The sequence below is a fragment of the Perognathus longimembris genome, chromosome 25 (genome assembly GCF_023159225.1).
Source record: "Perognathus longimembris pacificus isolate PPM17 chromosome 25, ASM2315922v1, whole genome shotgun sequence".
Lineage (NCBI taxonomy): Eukaryota > Metazoa > Chordata > Mammalia > Rodentia > Heteromyidae > Perognathus > Perognathus longimembris.
In genome coordinates this window covers 3,588,492-3,603,524 of record NC_063185.1, presented here as the reverse complement: position 1 = coordinate 3,603,524, position 15,033 = coordinate 3,588,492, and the positions used below count along the sequence as shown (strand labels likewise).

General features: G+C 49.3%; 1 protein-coding gene across 1 annotated transcript; it reads left to right on the top strand.

Annotated features, from left to right (window-relative positions):
- Positions 1-11,981: 11,981 nt before the first annotated feature.
- On the top strand, positions 11,982-13,413 carry Drd1 (dopamine receptor D1). Its single transcript, XM_048334196.1, has one exon. The coding sequence runs from the start codon at positions 11,982-11,984 to the stop codon at positions 13,314-13,316; it is 1,335 nt and encodes a 444-aa protein (XP_048190153.1). The 3' UTR covers positions 13,317-13,413.
- The last annotated feature ends 1,620 nt before the right edge of the window (positions 13,414-15,033 follow it).

Here is a 15,033-nt window from a genome sequence, read left to right as displayed (position 1 = left end):
GCGCCCGCGTCCCCCGCCCCCGAGCGCGTCCCCGCCCCCTCCCCGAGCGCGCGTCCCCGCCCCCGAGCGCGTCCCCGCCCCCTCCCCGAGCGCGCGTCCCCGACCCCGAGCGCGCGTCCCCGACCCCGTGCGTTCCCACGCTGCCCGGTGCGCCCGCGTCCCCCCAGCGCTCGTCCCCGCTCCTGAGCCCTGGGCGCTCGTCCCCGAGTCCCTCCCCCCCCCAGCCCTGTGCGTGCGTCCCCGGTCCCTCCCACCCATCTCCCACCCCCCGAATCCTGGGCGCGCGTCCCCGAGTCCCTCCACCCCCCCCCCAACCCTGGGCGCGCGTCCCCGAGTCCCTCCACCCCCCCCCCAACCCTGGGCGCGCGTCCCCGAGTCCCTCCCCCCACCTGAGCCCTGGGCGCGCGTCCCCGAGTCCCTCCCCCCACCTGAGCCCTGGGCGCGCGTCCCCGAGTCCCTCCCCCCACCTGAGCCCTGGGCGCGCGTCCCCGAGTCCCTCCCACCCATCTCCCCCCCCCCCCAATCCTGGGCGCGCGTTCCCGAGTTTACGCCCCCCCCCCCCCCAGCCCTGGGCGCTCGTCCCGAGTCCCTCCCCCCCCCCAGCCCTGTGCGTGCGTCCCCGGGTCCCTCCACACACCCTCCCCCCCAGCGGTCCCGCGGAGCCACACGTGGCCCCGTTGGCCACACACCCGCTGCCCCTGCCCCACTCGACCTGGGTCCACCCCTCCCCAAAGCGTCACCGCCGTCTCCTGGCCTCCATCCCTTCTCTTTCCTGTCTGTCTGTCTGCTCACCTCTTTCTCTCTATCTTCCCTCTCTCATCTTCACCCTCCCCTACTTCCCTCTCTCTACTGGAGTTGCCTGAGGCCTGGGGCTCTCCATCTCCTTCTTACGCCAGTCCAGACCCTTGGCCCCAGGGGATTAGCGACCTCAGTGTCACCCAGGAAGTTTCCAGCCTCAGAATTTCCACCAAGATGTAGTCGGCTGCCAGGTGGGACCCAAAGATTTCAAACAAACATGGAGTCAGGCACCAGTGTGGCTCCAGCAACTCAGGAGGGTGAGATCCCAGGATCCTGGTTCGAAACCAGCTCAGACAGGCAAGTATGTGAGACTCCCATCTCCAATGAACCACCAACAAAACTGGGCCTTGGCTCAGGGGGTAGAGTGTCAACCTTGAGCCAAGAAGGCCTTGAATTCAAGCCCCAAGCCTCAGTTTAGTTCAAGTACGGGTACACACAGAAATAAACGAATAAACAGCTAAAAATAAAAGGTAAAATAAACACTCAGACCCACTACCCCAATAAATTCCGCCCCCCCCCTCCCGAATTCTTCCCTTCAGAAAAGGAGCTACATTTGAAAACAAGTATAAAACTCTCAACCGAAAAACAATGGCCAGGAGCCTAGAATCCCAATGGTTTAGCAGGCAGGCAGAGATCTTGAGGATTAAATCAGATCCGAGTCCAAAGTTAGGGAGACCCCTCCCACCCCACCTCCATCTCAAGTCAACAAGCAGGGGCCCATGGCTCACTTTTGCTTGTAGCTGGGGAATGAGAGTCTAGTTTCTGATGAAAAGAACACATAATTAAAAAAAATGTTTTTAAAGCAAATACTGGGCCAGAGGCATAGCTCAAGTGGTGGAGCTGAGTTCGAATTTTGTTGCCTACCAAGGCAACAACACCAGACAAAACCTTGCCACAGTGTGGCAAGAGCAGCTGAAGCGGAAGTGTTGCCATCCATTGTGGATGGCCAGGGCTGGCTACAGAGTTGCCTAAAGCATAGGGCAGGAGATACAAATGTATCTGGGCTCCATGGCCCCAGCATACTCTGCCACAACCACAAGGGCTTTGTCTGGGCCTTGGCTGCTGCTGGCTTTCTGGGCTGTGTAGCTCTCTGCCAGGTGTTTGGAGTCTTGGCTGGAACAGCTGGGCTAGGCAGGTTCTGTGCCAGTCTCTTCCCTCCTGAAGCTGGGCACAATTCATACAACCAGGCTTAGACCTCGTGCATGCCCCTTCATGTCTACTGCTTGTGTTACTTAAAGTGAAAAAAAAAAAAACAGAGCCAGACTCAAATGAGAGAGAGAGAGAGAGAGAGAGAGAGAGAGTGCTGTCCCTGAGCCTTTTCTCCGTTTGAGGCTAGTGCTCTACCACCGAACCACAGCTCTACTTCTGGCTTTTTGGTGGCTCACTGGAGTTAAGAGTCTCCTGGACTTCTCTGCTCCTGCTGGCTTTGAACCTGGATCCACAGATCTCAGCCCCCTGAGTAGCTGGGATGACAGATGTGAGCCACTGCTGCCCAATATTATTCTTTGCATTATTATACTTGTATTACCTTTAAGTAGATGTGCCATTTTCACCTATGCACATTGAATTTATAGGCATTTGCTCACTTTTCCTATTCCTATTTTCTCTATTCGTCTCCCTCCATCCCTTGAACTTCAACCCCCTCTGGTACCCCCATTTCCAGCTTCCTGGTATTTGTTTTATGAGGCTGTCAATGTGTTGTTCAAAGGACTTCCACCATTAGGATTCTCTCCCCCAATAACCATACTTATTAAGATTATTTGCAAAGCAGTCCATGGAAAAAGAACTATTCTTCCCATGCTCCTAGGTGGGCCTTTTGGCTAGTCAGCCGTGGACTTTTGTGCCCAGGTTAACTTTAACTGAGATAGTTCAAGTGTCCGCCTCTTGAGTAGTAAGGGTTATTGAAGCTGAGCAGCAACAAGTATTGTGAATAATAAAACAATCGGGCAAAAAAGTAAGTTTATCTCTGGACTGTCTTTCCTTACTGCTTCTTGCTTGCTTGGTTGTACCTAGTCAATATTAAATTGTTAACTGTCCATTTGGAAAGGGTGTGTGTGTGTGTGTGTGTGTGTGTGTGTGTGTGTTTATCGAATACATTAACCTGATGAAAATCAAACAGCATTAAGAAGTGTGTGGTCGCAGGCAAGGTTATAAATTACTTCATTCTGGCTCCCCCCCCCCCCCCCCCCCGCCTTATTTAAAATGCGATGGTAAAACCTGAATCCTTGTAACTACTGCAGGACAGAGTAGGAAAGACCCTAGAACTTATAGGCACAGGAGGGAACTTCCTGAATAGAGTCCCAGGGGCACAACAAATAGGGGAAAGACTCGACAAATGGGACTACTACAAATTAAAAAGTTTCTGCACAGCTAAGGACATAGCCACCAAAATAGAAAGACAGCCAACGATATGGGAAAGGATATTTATCAGCACAGCAACAGACAAAGGCCTGATATCTGTCATCTACAGAGAACTCAAAAAACTAAGCCCCTCCAAGCCCAATAAACCTATTAGGAAATAGGCAAAGGAGCTAAAGAGAGACTTCACAAGAGAAGATATAAAAATGGCAAAGAAACGCATGAGGAAATGCTCAACATCCCTGGTAGTAAAGGAAATGCAAATAAAAACAACCCTGAGATACCACCTCACCCCAGTTAGAATGGCTTATACTCTGAACTCAGGCAACAACAAATGCTGGGGGGTCGGGGTGCGGGGAAAGAGGAACCCTTCTCCATTGTTGGTGGGAGTGCAAATTAGTACAACCACTTTGGAGAACAGTATGGAGGTTTCTCAAAAAGCTCAATATAGACCTACCCTATGACCCAGCCATACCACTCCTAGGCATCTATCCTAAACAGCAAACCCCAAGATATCAAAAAGACATTTGTACTTCCATGTTTATCGTGGCACAATTCACAATAGCCAAAATATGGAAACAACCCAGATGCCCCTCCACAGACGAATGGATCCAAAAAATATGGTACTTATACACAATGGAGTACTACATAGCGATTAGGAATGGTGAAATATTGTTATTCGCAGGGAAATGGTCAGAACTCGAACAAATAATGTTGAGCGAGACAAGCCTAGAACACAGAAAACAAAGGGGCATGATCTCCCTGATATATGACTGTTAAGAAAGGGAGACGGAGAGACAGTAGAGACCAAGTCTGTGAAACCAAAAACTGCTTGTCAAATGGTATTTCCCTACAGGATTGGGGCAGCGACCCAACAGTATGTAACTAAAACCAAACAATTACTCAACATATAAAGGTCAAAAATTGACCTCTCAGGGGAATACAATAGCTCAAAAGCTAGGTATGTACATTCATATAAGACTACTGTTGACATATGGTCTAATATCGACATTACATTTAAAGCCCTAGGCGAACTTTCTTGGGCGTGGCCATGTGGCTACTGTATATGTTCTTGATACATTGTATATTGTATATATGTCTACCTGACCTAGAGAAGAGATAGAAAAACAGGACGTAAGATATCACAAGAAATGTACACACTGCCCTACTATGTAACTGTACCCTTTTTGCACAACATCTTGTCAAAAAATTTGTGTTCAATTAATAAACAAATAAATTTTTAAAAAAAGCAAAAAAAATGGGATGGTAAAACTGGCATGGGCAGGAGAAGGGAGAATGGCTGAGGTTTGGCCTCTGACAAGACACAATGACGTTGTGTACCTGTCATCCTAGCTACTCAGGAGGCTGAGATCTAAGGATCACGGTTCAAAGCCAGCCAGGGGCAGGAGAGTCCATGAGACTCTTATCTCCAATTAATTGCCAGAAAACCGGAAGTGGTGCTGTGGCTCAAGTGGTAGAGTGCTGGCCTTGAGCTCAGGGGAAGCACCCAGACCCAGAGTTCAAGCCCCAGGACTAGCACAAAATATAAATATGCATCAAATACATACATGAACATGTTAAACTCCCTTGTACAACTGACTTAATTATAAAAACTAAAAATACTCTCAGAGATGGCCAACAGGGGGCAGGAAGAGACATATTTTTAAAAATTTCCCCCTTTGGAAACAGCTTTTCCAGTTCATTCGTTCTTTCTTTCTTTCTTTCTTTCTTTCTTTCTTTCTTTCTTTCTTTCTTTCTTTCTTTTTTTCTTTTCTTTCGTTCTTTCTTTTGTGGGGCTTGAACTCAGTGCTTGGGTGCTGTCTCTGAACTTTTCCACTCAAGGCTAGCATATTACCACTTTGAACCACAGCTCCACTTCTGGTTTTCTGGTGTTTCATTGGTGAAACATAGACTCCTGCCTGGGCTGGCTTTGAACTGTGATCCTCAGCTCTCAGCCTCCTGAGTAGCTAGGATGACAGGTGTGAGCCACCGATGCCCAGCCAGGATTGTTGTTGTTATTGGTTTTGTTTCTGGTATCCTTTCAGCAGAGATGAGCCATCTGGTGACATTTGTTATGCGGTACCAAACACAAACCAACGCTTTGAAACTGGTTTTGCTTCCGAAAACCCTATGTGTTGTCCATTGCTTGTATGTCACAGTCACAGGACCCAATTAATTAATTTGTGTAATTTGTATGTTGATTTAACTGAGCAGATGATCTCTTGCTCCTTCCTTTGCTTAGCATACATTAAATCAGGGTGTTAAATCTAGCTTTAAAAAATGACACGTGGGGCTGTAATGACAGTTTTGCTTCAGTTTATGAATTTGTCTTTCATGCTTTTAAGCTATATATAATCTTTCTCTCAGATTAAACGGTGTGGTTTGGAGAGTTGTTTTCCTCTCTCTCTTCCCTCCCACCACTTTCTCTTTCACATTGAGAAGTGGCCAGTAGGCTTTCACCAGCGCCAAGCAGATGTGAAGATGTGACCGTGGTAGACTCAGACAGCCATCACCTAGAGGTGGTAGGCTTGGGCCTCCGCAGAACTGGCCCAGCCTCTAGCTGTACCATCTCCTGCCCTCTGTGATGGAGGACAAATTCCTGGGCTTCCTCACTGGGCCCCGCTTCCCCTTGGCTGAGCTGGGGGGGTGTCCGTCCATCCTCTGCCTCCAGGACCAGGAAAATGGCTGGGGGCTTTAGCTGGATGAGGGACTGGGGTGTGGTTCACCCCAGGAGTAGAGGAGGGAAAGAATATTTGAGAGAAAGAAAACAAAAACAAACAATAATTGTTATACAGAACCCCTAAGTATATTATCAAAGAAACTGTCAGAATGAAAGGCCCCAAACAAACAGGGTGACCCTAAGGTAAGGGGGTCAGCCACAGGGAGCGACCAGTACATAGAGGTCATCAACAGCACCCACGGGACGAGTGCCGTGGCTCACGCCTGTAATCCCAGCTACACAGAAGGCTGAGATCTGAGGAACTGTGCTTAGACGCCAAGCCAGGCAGGGAGGGAGACCACCAAAAAGGATAACCTTGGAGAGTTCTTAATGTTCTTTTTCTTTGCTAGTCAGGCTAGTTAACCCAGTGGCTTGTAGTTTATAAAAATAAAACATGAAATGTTTCTTGTTCTTTCTACTCCCCCCTCCTTCCTCCCCTTCTCCCCTCCCCCAAAGCATCCCTTCTTCCTTTCTCTTCTTCCCCCTCCTCCCCCCTCCTCCTCCTTTCTCTTCCTCCAGCTCCTATGCTTCCCAGTCAGATTCACATCTCACCCAGATTCAGATTCAAATCTGCCACCCAGTCACCAGATTGTGTTAAAAAATGAACCCCAGGAATTTCTTCTCCTTCTTCCCACCCCTCAAAGAACCTGGGGTATCCTCACCAGAAGATGAAACAGACTTTGGCCTGGGAAAAGTGCCCCAAACAGGGTTGACAAACAAAATGAACTTCGAGGTAGTGTTTTCTTATATGTACTTACCTGTGTAGTTTTCTGTCTCTGTCTCTGTCTGTCTGTCTGTCTGTCTGTCTCTCTTTCTGTGTGTGTGTGTGTGCTGGCCCTGAGGATTGATCTCAGCCTGGGCACTGTCCCTGAGCTTTTCTGCTCAAGGATGGTGCTCTACCACTTGAGCCACAACTCCACTTCTGGCTTTTTGATGATTAATTTGGAGATAAGAATTTCCGAGACTTTCCTGCCTCGGGCTGGCTTCAAACCATGATTCTCCGATCTCAGCCTCTGAGTAGCTGGGATGACAGGTGTGAACCTCTGGTGCCCAGCCATTCCTGACTTTTATTTATCTCGCAGCTTTGATTTTCAGGCTCAAGAGCCCATTTCAGCATTTTCTTTGAAACAAATAAACAAACAACTCCTCATGTTTGCTAGAAATGGCCTCAAAATGCCTCTGTCTGCAGTGACTTAAACAGATTGTATACACAGTATAAACAATTTCTGTGAATTAGCCTGCCTTTTCTTTTCTTAAATCTTGGCAGAGGTTATGACTTTTTATGAGTAAGTGCATTCATTTTGGCTTTCAAGCAAATTGAATCTCAGGGCAATTTTATAGCGTGTTGTACAAAAGTGATCTGTCGTTTAGCATTGAAAAATTAACTCTGGGAGGATAAAGATGTTTGCTAAGTTCATGGTCGTCATGTTGAACCTAGAATAATACCTGACCAATAATAAATAAATACTAAATAAATAGTCAAGATCATTTATGGATAGCGGGGCCCTGGTGGGTCACACCTGTAATCCTAGCTACTCAGGAGGCTGAGATCCGAGGACTGCAGTTCAAAGCCAGCCGGGGAGGAAAAGTCCCCATGAGACTCTTATCTCCAATGAACCCCTAAAAAAATCCAAGTGGCACTGTGGCTCAAAATGGCAGAGCACTGACCTTGAGCTAGGGGACAGCCTTGAGCTCAAGCCCCAAAACAGGAAATGTATGTATGTATGTATGTATGTATGTATATGTGTGTGTGTGTGTGTGTGTGTGTGTGTGTGTGTGTGTTTTATGCTAGTCCTGGGGCTTGAACTCAAGGCCTCACATTCTTGCTTGGCTTTCTCGCTCAAGATTAGTACTTCACCTCTTGAACCACAGATCCACTTTTGGCTTTTTGGTGGTTCATTGGAAATAAGAGTCTCACAGATATTCTTGCCCTGGCTGACTTCAAATCATGATCCTCAGATCTCAGTCTTCTGAGTAGCTGGGATGACAGGCGTGAGACACTGGAACCCAGTAAAGCAGGGAAGATTTTTTATAGAACAAAAATGGAAGGATGGGGATGGGAGTGTGGCTTAGTGGTAGAGTGCTTGTCTAGCATGCATGAAGCCCTGGGTTTGATTCTTCAGCACCACATACACAGAAAAAACTGGAAGTGGCGTTGTGGCTCAAGGGGTAAAGTGCTAGCCTTGAGCATAAAGAAGCTAGGGGCAGTGTTCAGGCCCTGAGTTCAAGCCCCAAGGCTGGGGAAAAAAAAAGGAAGGTTTGTGTCACCTGGGTTCCAAGGGAGAGAGAGAGAGAAAAAAAAAAAACAAACTCAGAAAGAAAACAAATAACTTTGAAACAGCCAGCCAAACTGTCAGTTCCTCTGAAATTCACACTTAGTGCAGAGTGAAGATCTGAGATGTAGACTGTGTTTTATTCTTTCTTGTACCCTTAGAGGTCAGAGAGACCAAGTGTGTCAGAAGTGTCACAGGAATCAGAGATAAATCTTTCAGTGCCTTTCCTTCTGGTAGTGAGAAGCAAAGGCAGTCACTGGAGGTTTCCTGAACCTTTTCTCCTTGTGTCTGTATTTGGGAAGATGTCTGATTTCCTGCTTGACTTTCTGAGCCTTTCTCTATGTTATATGGAAGGGAAAAAGATAATGTTGCCAGGTGCCAGTGGCTAACACCTGTTGTCCCAGCTACTCAGGAGGCTGAGCTCTTAGGATCATAGTTTGAAGTCAGCCAGGGCAGGAAAGTCTGTGAGACTGTTCTCTCCAATAAACTCCTCAAAAAAGCTGGAAGTGGTGCTGTGACTCAAGTGGTAGAGCATTAGCATCGAGCAAAAGAAGATCAGAGACAGCACCAGGCCCAGAGTTCAAGCCCCAGGCCTGGAAAAAAAAAATGGTGTTCTGGCATCAAAGGTTAGACAGACTTCTTGGGAAAAATCTCTGTCCATCACTACAAAAGCAACATACATGAAATTGGTGATCTGCATCAGTCAGATGTAGAAGATCAAAAGCAAGGCTCGTACAGGGCTTGTTAGAACAATGTAGAGAATTTTTTCCCAGCAATAATATAAATATAGCTGGCTCAAACCTGTCATCCTAGTTATGCAGGAGGCTGAGATCTGAGGATCGCAGTTTGAAGCCAGTTCAGGCAAGAAAGTCCACAAGACTCTTCTTTTATCTTTAATAAACTACTCAGAAAAAGCCAGAAGTGGTGCTGTGGCTCAAGTGGTAGTGCTGTAGCCTTGACCACAGAGAGGCTCAGGGACAGTGCCCAGGCCCTGAGTTCAAGCCCCAGGACCAGAACAAAAGTATGTGTGTGTGTGTGCACACACATATGCATACATATGTACATGTATACATATACACATGCATGCACATGTATACACACATACACACAGGTAGATAGAAATGGATTAAATATACTGGCAGTAAAAAGCTACATGTATATGTTAAAAGTTACCAAAACATGACATACACACACACATACACATACATATTTATTTATTTTTTGTATGTGCCAGTACAGGGGCTTGAACTCAGGGCTTGGGCCCTGTTCCTTAGCTTTATTTGCTCAGTGCTCGGACTCTACCACTTGAGCCACAGCTCCACTTCTGCCTTTTTTGATCATTCGTTGGAGATGAGTCTTAAGGACTTTCCTTCCTTGGGCTGGCTATGAACCTCCATCCTCAGATCTCAGGGTGGCTTGGAACCTGGAAGTATCATTTTCCACCCAGTAAAGTGGAGCTGAGTAGGTCTACAAGGAAGGCCGGTTGCTGTAGGCTGTCTGGGAACACAGTGGCTGTTCCTTAAATGTCAGATTTCTGTTTAATTATTATTATTATTATTTTTTGCTGGTCCTGGGGCTTGAACTCAGGAGCCTGGGCTCTGTCCCTGACTATCTTTGTGCTCAAGGCTCGCGCTATACCACCTGAGCCACACCACCACTCCCGGCTTTTGCTGAGGAGTTCATTGGAGATGAGTCTCACAGACTTTCCTGCCTGGGCTGGCTTCGAACCATGATCCTCAGATCTCAGCCTCCTGAATAGCTGGGACGACAGGCGAGACCCATGGGTGCCCGGCTAGGTTGCGGTTGCCACAGAGTCCCAGCGTTTGGCACAGGAGGAATTCTGGTTCCCCCGATGGCTTCTGGCCTGCCTGGGCGGCCCGGGGAGGAGCCGCCGGCGGGGGCTCGGGGCCCGGCTGGTTGGCTGTTCCCGGCCGGGCGGAGGAGGTCGGTGCCTGTCCCGGCGCCGGCAGCAGAGGGCGCGCGCGCACGGAGCGCGTGGCTTTCGGGGCTTTCGGGGCGCTCGCGGGGCGGGAGCGGGGCTCAGACGACAGTCGGGTGCTGACCGCGGCTTGGGGACTCGCAGTCCAACCTGGGCGGAGCCCCCCTTCAAATCCAGCGCTCTCTGGGCGCAGCGCAACGGCCCGGGGTTGGGGTCCGGAGCGCGGTGAGTACCGGCGATCGCTGGGGGGAGGGGGGGCAGGGGGCTGTCGTGGTGCTTTGGGTAGAACTTGGGGTCCTCCCCATCAGGAGGTATTGGGTGTCCTGAAGTTGGCCGTGGAGGGGGAGGGAAAGGAAGGGGATGCAGTTAGGTTTCTTTGGTGATTGCGGCTTAGTTGATTGAGTTTGGGCATGGGGTTTGTCTCTTGGATCCTGCAGTAGAGTCGGGGCTCGGGGTTCGGGTCCAAGAGGCTGGCGAGGGTCAACCGTGCGTCACTCGCCCCCCTCCCTCCCCACTTTGCCCTCAGCAGCCCCCTTCCCCTGCCCCCGGGAAGCCACGTGTGGCTGTCTTTGACAACTCTGCCAGTCAAGCACGCGCAATCCGCCCCCTTGGACAGGCAGGGGAGGGGACATGGGGTGGGCTGCACCCTGGGGGGGTGGGGGACACCAGGCGGCCGATGCCAGCTTCGATCGCTCCAGAGAGGCAGCGGGGCACGGTTGGAGGGAGGCTTGGAGTCACTCACGGGGCGTCAGGAGCAAAGGACTAGAAAGCTAGCCAAGTGGTTCATGGGGTTTGGGGACCCCTCTCTCTCTGGATGGTGTCTGCGTTTTCCCATAGTCTCTCGCTGTGAGTGGCAGCGCAATTTGCCACCGTTGATTCTGGGTGCTGGTCCAAGATCTTTCTGTCTCTCTCTTTTTCCCCTTCCCAAACCATCCTTCGGGGATTTTTACGCAACGGGAATGGATGTGGGTGCCTGGCCCCACAATTCCTTCTTCCACATCGGCCTCTGGTGATTTTTTTCCCCCCACATCAGGAGTGCAGCGGGGGCGCTCCCAGCCTTGATTCTGGTTCTGAGCCAGGCGAAACTCGTTTTCTGAGCTCCACGGGACTTTGGAGAGAGATTGGAGATGCACTAGGAGCCCCTCAAGGCACAGGTAGGTAGATGGGCTCGGCCCTGCGGGCTTCCCCAAGCCAATGATGACATTTTGACTGGGCCACAGATCTACTTAAGTCTTGACCAATCAACGACCCTATGCTGGTTTTTCTTTTGCGTTTATTTTCCTTTCTGCTTTTTTAAGAAAAATTAATGATTTCATTATTATTGTTTAGGGTGTTTGGAGGGCTGTTGGGAGCCGGAGCTTGGAGGCAGGCCGGGGATGCATTTCCAGACCTGGGTCTCTGAAGGGAGCCGTGCCCCTTCTCACCCCGGGAGAGCGAGGACATAGCCCTGAGCTGCCTTCGCAGTGGACTGGCTCCACATGAAGCAACGCTGGCTGGCTGCTGGAGGATGTGTCCCCAAGCCAGTGCCTTCCTCTGGGGAGATCTGGACACCCACGGATGCCTGTGACAACGGTGTGCAACAAGGAGATCAGAAGACAGGGGTAGCGAGCCCCAGGGCCGTGGCGCTCTGCGGATTGGATGGGCAGGGGCCAGGGACTCCTGCCGTGCCAAAACCATGATGCCAGGCCTCTGGTGAGAGGTGGTTGATGCTGCTATTTTGGGGAGCAGTGGGACCTGTGCTGGGCTTATCTGGCGAGTGAGCTACTCTGGGGAAAAAGCAAAAGAAAATAAATCTGCTAGGAGGAGATTTTGCTCCTGGGAACTTCAAGGAAGGGGTGCATCCAAGCTCCGATCGGCTCCCTCTATCTGCCCCCCCCCTTTTATGGGGGGGAAGATGAGTCTGAACAATTCCAGCATGGATGAGGCTGGCTTGGTGGTGGAGAGAGATTTCTCCTTCCGAATCCTCACCGCCTGCTTCCTGTCCGTCCTCATCCTCTCCACGCTGCTGGGGAACACACTTGTGTGCGCCGCCGTGATCCGCTTCCGACACCTGCGCTCCAAGGTGACCAACTTCTTTGTCATCTCCTTAGCGGTCTCGGATCTCCTGGTGGCCGTGCTGGTTATGCCCTGGAAAGCCGTGGCTGAGATCGCTGGCTTTTGGCCCTTTGGGTCTTTCTGTAACATCTGGGTGGCCTTTGATATCATGTGTTCCACGGCGTCCATCCTGAACCTGTGCGTCATCAGCGTGGACAGGTATTGGGCCATTTCCAGCCCTTTCCAGTACGAGCGCAAGATGACCCCCAAGGTGGCTTTTATTCTCATCAGCGTGGCGTGGATGTTGTCTGTTCTCATCTCCTTTATCCCAGTCCAGCTTAGCTGGCACAAAGCGAAACCCGCCAACCCCTTGGAAGGGAACGCCACGTTCCTGGAGGAAGCCACGGATAACTGTGACACGAGGCTCAGCCGGACCTACGCCATTTCCTCCTCCCTCATCAGCTTTTATATCCCAGTGGTCATCATGATCGTGACCTATACGAGCATCTACAGAATCGCCCAGAAGCAGATCCGCCGCATCTCAGCTCTGGAAAAGGCGGCGGTCCATGCCAAACACTGTCAGAGCGCCACGGGCAATGGGAACCTCGTGGAATGCTCTCAGTCGGAAAGTTCCTTCAAGACGTCCTTCAAGAGGGAGACCAAAGTCCTCAAGACCCTGTCGGTGATCATGGGGGTGTTCGTGTGCTGCTGGCTCCCGTTTTTCATCTCGAACTGCATGGTGCCCTTCTGCGAGCCCGGGGAGACTCAGTCCTTCTGCATTGACTCCATCACCTTCGATGTGTTTGTGTGGTTCGGCTGGGCCAATTCCTCCTTGAACCCCATCATCTATGCGTTTAATGCGGATTTCCAGAAAGCGTTTTCCACCCTCCTAGGCTGCTATAGGCTCTGCCCTGCCACGAACAACGCCATTGAGACGGTCAGCATCAATAACAACGGGGCCACGGTGTTTTCCAGCCACCACGAGCCCCGAGGCTCCATCTCCAAGGAGAGCAACTTAGTGTATCTGATCCCGCACTCCGTGGGCTCCGAGGACCCGAGGAAGGACGAAGCCACCGGGGCAGCCAAACCCTTAGAGAAATTGTCCCCCGCTCTGTCCGTCATCCTGGACTGCGACACGGATGTGTCTCTAGAAAAAGTGCAGCCCATCACCCACACGGGCCAGCACCCAACTTGAGCTGTTGGAGGAGATCTTGGCCATGGGTGTCTGTCCAGAAAGCAAAAGGAAAGGCTGGAGGCATGGCTCAGGTGGTAGAGTATCAGCCAGGAAGTGAAAAGTGCCCGATATTGAATCTCTTGTCTTGACAAAATAACCATAACCATAAAATAAACAAATAAAAGACACAAAAAGCTAAAGGGAGAGAGGGCTGTCAAGCCTTGATGCTAAGAACCAGGTGGGACGCTGCTAATCGTGGCCAGATGTGTGAAGAACCCTTTGCTATTTTCTAACAGACAGCTGTGTATATTTTCCAAGGCACTGCAGGGTGTGTTCTGCGTTATTCCTCCTGGATTCTATCAGGACTTGTGGAAAGACACAGGAGATTTGTCTTTGGCTCCAAAAGTAGTTTGCAAACTGAATACCTTTAGGACTTTAAGAGAGAGAGAGAAAAAAGGGCAAAGAAAGCCACTAGGAACAGCTTCATGTAAAAATTCAAACTTTCCCAGGAAAGAACTGAGAAGGGTTGAGTTTGGTGTATACAAAACAGGTGCTAAAAGAAAAAAAATATATATATATATATACATATATGTCCAAGCAAAGTTTTCAGATTGTAAAGGTAGGTGCATGCCTTTGTAAATTTCTTTCTTCAAACAACAACAAATATGATTGAGCCTTATCAGACGAATGGAAATTTTATTTTGTTATTTAATTTTGCAGAATGGGGAGATCCTTTGTTGATATAGGTTTTATTGACTGATTGATTGTACTATATTGGTATTTTAAATGTATTCTAGGCCATCTATTTATCATAGTTAACAGGTTCTGTGAATGAGTATACTGAGATTGAGCTGTGTCCATTGAACTAGCACTTTAAAAGCCAATGGAGCAAGTGTGCAGCTTCTGAGATACTAGATGTTCATTTAACGTATTGCTTTCAAAGCCAGTGACACAAATATACAGACTCTGAAAATGAATAGCTTTTGGGAAGATGAATAAGAAATGAACTTATGCTGACCCTTCCAAACATAGCAGTACAAATTCATCCAACCTGAGAAACTCACAAATGCTATAAAAAAAAATCCCCACTCCCCTTTTTCCCTAAAAGGATTTTTGGAGAAAAAAAAAAAGCCCACAAAACTTTTTTTCCCCTTTTTCTTTCTTTAAAGCCTAAGCAACTGTTGTGTTGGAAATGCTTTTTGGAAACAAATGACTTTTCCAGGGAGACTATTCAGTCCTGTAAATATCTTACATAAAAGCCAGTCAGAAGAGGAGGAGGAGGAGGAGGAGGAGGAGGAGGAGGAGGAGGAGGAGGAGGAGGAGGAGGAGGAGGAAGAGAAGGAGGAGGAGGAGGAGGAGGAGGAGGAGAAGGAGGAGGAGGAGAAGGAGGAGGAGGAGGAGGAGGAGGAGGAGGAGGAGGAGGAGGAGGAGGAGGAGGAGGAGGAGGAGAATATGATTGCAGTTCTAATGTGAGGTGGCAAAGAGAAAAAACAACTTGCCAGGTTGTATTTATGTAAAATAACCATTTCTTCTCCCATTGTCTTTTCCCATTTCATGCCTCAGGTAGCTTTCTGAACCAAGCAAGTAGCTGCGCCGGACCCATGAGCAGTGGTGGACAGGAAATGTCCTTAATTGGGTCATTACAGTCTGAGCTGTGTTTTCCCACATCAAACCACTGGAGAAGGCCATTTAAAAAATATATAGTGCTTTACTCTGAACCTCGATGTTTTCTTTAACA

What these genes read in the sequence shown, in the direction of transcription:
- Drd1 (XM_048334196.1), top strand. Translation starts at nt 11,982, where the DNA reads ATGAGTCTGAACAATTCCAGCATGGATGAGGCTGGCTTGGTGGTGGAG.